Source organism: Eimeria acervulina, genomic scaffold, assembly GCF_000499425.1.
Source record: "Eimeria acervulina Houghton genomic scaffold, Eah_scaff290, whole genome shotgun sequence".
Lineage (NCBI taxonomy): Eukaryota > Apicomplexa > Conoidasida > Eucoccidiorida > Eimeriidae > Eimeria > Eimeria acervulina.
The window spans coordinates 22,125-27,221 of NW_013547900.1; the positions used below are offsets into that span (position 1 = coordinate 22,125).

The 5,097-nt window shown below is 44.5% G+C and overlaps 1 protein-coding gene across 1 annotated transcript; it reads right to left on the reverse strand.

The window, feature by feature from the left end:
* Window positions 1-459: 459 nt before the first annotated feature.
* Window positions 460-4,855, reverse strand: EAH_00031050 (ras-GTPase-activating protein binding protein, putative; the record flags this gene model as incomplete). Its single annotated transcript, XM_013392427.1, has 7 exons — window positions 460-795; window positions 1,415-1,765; window positions 1,905-2,071; window positions 2,526-3,084; window positions 3,273-3,533; window positions 4,026-4,298; window positions 4,517-4,855. 7 exons carry the CDS (start codon window positions 4,853-4,855, stop codon window positions 460-462), a joined length of 2,286 nt encoding a protein of 761 aa, XP_013247881.1.
* Window positions 4,856-5,097: the final 242 nt, after the last annotated feature.

Sequence of the window (5,097 nt, forward strand, 5' to 3'; positions counted from 1 at the left end):
ATACATAATATATTATATATATATTATATATAATCAATATTATACATAATATATATAATATAACCATTTCATATTACATATACTATATATTATATATATTATATATATATTTTATATATCATATATAATATATATAATTTATAGATTGAGTAGGGGCTGCTAGCTGTTGTTTATTTTCTGTGGAGATAGTCTCCACTAAGCAGCAAAACAACAATAATAGAAAGCATATAATAATATATTATTATATTAATATACTAATATATATTAATATATTCTAATATAATAATAATAATAATATAATAATATAACAATATACATAATAATAACAGTAAAGGAAAAGAGAAGAGACGTCGGAGTGGTTGTGTTCACCACTCCTATACAGCTCTTCATCTCCTAGCTCTCTCTCTGCATTTGTTTATAAATAAATAAATTAATTAATTAAATAGTTAAATAATATATTTATTCATTTTTCATGTAGTTTCTTTGGCCCCCTCTTATACCCCCTCCTCCTCCCCTACCCCTCCCCCATCCTCCGCCTGCTGCTCCTGTTGCTGCTGCTGCTCCTGTTGCTGCTGCTGTTCCTGCTGCTGCTGCTGCTGCTACATTGCCTCCTCGCATTCTCCGTTTCATTGTGGGGTCGGTCCACTGGCCCTCGCCTTCGTCTCCCGCCGCCTCCTCTTGACCCTGGGATCCGATCCCGATCCCCATCCCACCCCGCCCCACACCTCGACCTCCTCCTGCTGAACGACCCCCACGGGCGCCGTTCCCACGAGGCCGTACGAAGTCAACGCGCAGCTGCAAACAAACCACAAACCCTAAACCCTATACCCTATACCGTAAACCCTAAACCCTAAATCAATAGAACAACCACAACGGATACCCAAACAAACAAAACAAAAAAAAACAAATAAAACAAACAAAACAAACAACAAAACAAACAAACACAGCAAGTCAGCACCAAAGTGCAGCAGCAACTCCCAGCCTCTGTCCCTCTCCCTTTATACCCCAATTCATTTTAGCTTGAACATTTTCCTTCTACATAAAAATATATATGCATATAAACATATAAATATATATTAGATAATATGCATCCATACATGAAATGCACTGTCATCATAATATATATATATATATATATATATATATATATATATATATATATATATATATATGATACAACATGCATATATATATATATACTACACTGAAACATAATTATATATTATATGATTGAATAATAAGATATTTATCCTATAACAAAAGCAGCATTTGCTTGAACTATTACGCTCATAATTGTATTTCCTGTGTGCGTCTGAATAGAAGTATTTGTTGTTACAGACAAAAACAAAGAAGGTGAAGGTGATAAGGTGCGGGTAGTAAGAAGATGAGTAATAGAAAAAGAAGAGAGACATACAGTTCTGCCGCCAACATTAAGGCCGTGATCAATAAGATATGAAGCACTTTGAGCAGAATCAACTTCAAACAAAACCCCGAAAGAACGCCCGTTGGGCCTTCGGGTGTCTGTACACCTCCCCCTATTGAAATTCTTTAGCGCCTCAGCTACGCAATTCTTAAAATCTTCCCCTGTCATAGAACCAGGAATCTCTCCCAACACTATCAATCGCCGCTGCTGCTGCTGCTGTTGCTGCTGCTGATTGCTGCTGCTGCTGCTGCTGCTGCTGCTTCCTTGCTCAACTTGAGGCACGCGCCCATTCGGCTTTTGTGCTGTCTCCACCGAAGAAGGTGCGGGGACAGCGAAGCCCCTCTGCAGCAAACATAAGGAGCAGCAGAAAATCCAGTAAAACTAAACAAATAAAACAAGCAGCAAGGTAAGCAGCAGCAGCAACAGCAGCAGCACCAGCAACAACAGCAGCAGCAGCAGCAATTGCTGCTGGCAGACACACCTGTGCCACTGGGCGGACGTTCTGCAGCACTTTGTACGCAAAGCTCTGCGGGTCATAGTTGTGCTGCTGCTGCTTGGTCTTCTGCTGCTGCTGCTGCTGCTGCTGCTGTCGTTGCTGCTCGGCAGCAGAAGGAACCTTCTGTGGGGCCTGTCCGGGCTTAGGCCAGTCTGCAAAAACACACAAAACCCTAAACCCTAAACCCTAAACCCTAAACCCCGAAGCTCATGAACCAAACAACACCCAGAAGAAAATGAGGGTTTAGGGTTTGCAGCAGCAGCAAGCGAACGATTGCTGCAGCTGCTGAGTAATGCCCACAGTTATTTCCTTCACTCAATAGAAAATTGTTTATCTTTATAATTAGTGTTGCTGCAAGCAGCTGCATGCAGCAATAATTAAATAAAGGGCTGCATAATATATATATATATATATTTATTTATTTAATTTATTTTTATGTGTATATACGGCCCTTAAGAAGACTCAGCAGCAAACTGCTACCCTCAGACGCGAGAGAGAAGAGACTCGAATGCGTAGAAACAAAAAATAAATTATATACAAGATTATAAATTATTAATTAATGCATGCATTATAAATAATATATATATATTTTTCTATTATGCTTACGAGGGGACTCCTCTTGCCTATCCACTTCTTCCTGTCGCTGCCACTTGCTGCTGCTGCGGCTCTTTTGTGCTGCTTTGGGCTGCTGCTGCTGCTGCTGCTGGGTTTGCTGCTGCGCTCCTTGGGTATCTGCGCCTCCATGCCTGCTCCCCTCTGCTGCTCCCTCTGACCCTACAGGTTGCTGCTGCTGCTGCTGTTCAGCTGCTGCTGCTGCTGCTGGCTCCTCCTCAGGGGCACCTGCACTGGCAGCAGCTGCTCTTCCAGCCTCACCCGCCGCCTCAGGCTGCTGTTGCTGTTGCTGCTGCTGCTGCTGTCGCTGCTGCTGCATTTGGTGCTCTAAGTGCTGCTCTTCCTGTCGTTTCCTCTCATGTTCGGCGTGCTGTTGCGGCTGCTGCTGCTGTTGCTGCTGCTGCTGCCGGCGGTCTGCTTTGTTTTGCTGCTGCTGCTGCTGCACCTCTGCCTGTTGCTCCTTCTTCACCTCTGCAGCAGCAGCAGCTTTTTCTGCTGCTTCTGATGCGACCGCATCGAGGTAAACAAACATCTCCGTATGCACATACCAGCCCTAAAGCAAACAAAACAAACAAAACAAAGCTTAAGTGTACATACACCCCAATAATCAGCAAAAAAACAGCCTTCAATTACTATGAGTTGTAAGTTTATTTTTATGCCAGTGGTTTAGGGTTTTCGTGAGGCATTGCTACTTGTACTACTAGGGATTAGGGTTTAGGGTTTAGGGTTTAGGGTTCGTACAGCTCTTGGGGGCTTCATCTTGGCGAGCAAGACGGTCTGAGCAAATTCTCTTGCTTCTGAATCGGGTGTATGCTTGAGGCAGCCAGTAACGAGGACAAGGATGCCCCCGTTCTCTGCTTCTTCTGCTTCAATATCTCGTATTAAACATGTAGGGCGCTGCAGCTGCAGCTGCTCAAATGCAGCAACTATTGCAGACAAACCAGCTGCACGTACACTCCAACGCTCTGTCTCTGCAGAGTTACGATCGCTTACTCTTCGAAGCTGCAAAAAAACAAATAAACAATACATATATATATATATATTTGCATATATATATATATGCATATAGGTAGATACAGATATGCATTTATATTCTTTTATGCATTTGTTCAATACTCACAGATCGCCCTATTTATCAATTATTTAATAGCTATTTTCATAAACAATCAACATAAAAACAGACAAACAAACGAACAAATAAATAAACAAACATAAAAAGAAACCAGCATTACGTCTACTGCCTGCTGCATCAATGGCTTGCTGTACATACACCCGAAGCTGTGCATACACCTCAAACTTCTAAAACAACCAAACTGCAGAACCATCTCTATGCAAGGCAAAGCAAACACTCCACATGCGCATACAGCACGAAAACCTGTATCTTGCTGCTAGTGCTGCAGCTGCTAATGCTAGTGCTGCTGCTAATGCTGCTGCTGCTGCTGCTAATGCTGCTGCTGATGCAGCAGCAGCAAAAGTGAATTGCAATTTCGTTACCTTCGAGTCCTCGTCATAGAAGCGGTAGATATCCCTAGGGTTTTCATGTAGCATTAAATAATACTGATAAACGAATGCATGCGCTATTTCCTGTGTGCAGGCCATTGCCTCCTCCTCAGATGCCGTCATCTGCTGCTGTTGCTGCTGCTGCTGCTGTTGGGGCTGCTGCGGCTGCTGTTGTTGCTGCTGTTGCGGCTGCTGGGGCTGCTGCTGCTGCTGCGCTAGAACCGAAGAACTATGCAAGGCGGAGCCGTAGGCGGTGCTGCTTGGAGGCTTCAGCAGCAGCAGCACAGCGCAGCACAGCACAAAACACAGCAACAGATGCAGCAGCAGACGAAACAGCAAATGCAGCAGCAGCATGCTGCAGGGGTTGTTGCATGCGGGGTACATAAAGTGCAGCAGAGTATATACACTGCAACAGGAATTTGGGAGTAAAGAACCTGCACCATGATGACGAAGGGGGGCCCTGGGGAGTACAGAGAGAGACCTACCATGGCAGGCTGGAAGGCGGAGCCTTCCTGCTGCTTCTGCTGCTGCGCTGCTGCGCTTGTGTTGCTGACAGCAGCAGCATGCTGATAGACATCAACGCCTGCATACGCCGCCAGGTGAGGGTATGTTTGAGGGTCTGCTGCGCTGGCTGCATCGTACTGCTGAGGAGGGGTAAATCCTGTCTTTTTGGTTGGATCTGCAAAGGGGCTTGAAAATGCTGCTGAGTTTGTGCTGTACACGGAGGTAGTTGTTCCTTGCTGCGCCTGTGCACTTGCGGGTATAAAAGGCGTGTGGGGGCTGTGAGCAGCAGCAGCAGCAGTAGGGACTCCGTAAGCGGACATTTTAGACGGAATTTACGGATAATATAGAGGGAAATAAAGGACCAGACAAGAAATTGTCCTTTTAAAAGACATAAACTCAACCAACATTCAAACACTCATGCAGCCGCCGCCCCGTGCGCTCCGGCTGGGCTACTGAGGGGGCGCCGTTGCTGCTGCTCGATATGCAGGGTCGATACACCTGAATTTAAAGATCTGCACCAATTTAGCAAACAAATTCAACTCCAAATTCAATCACTTATTAT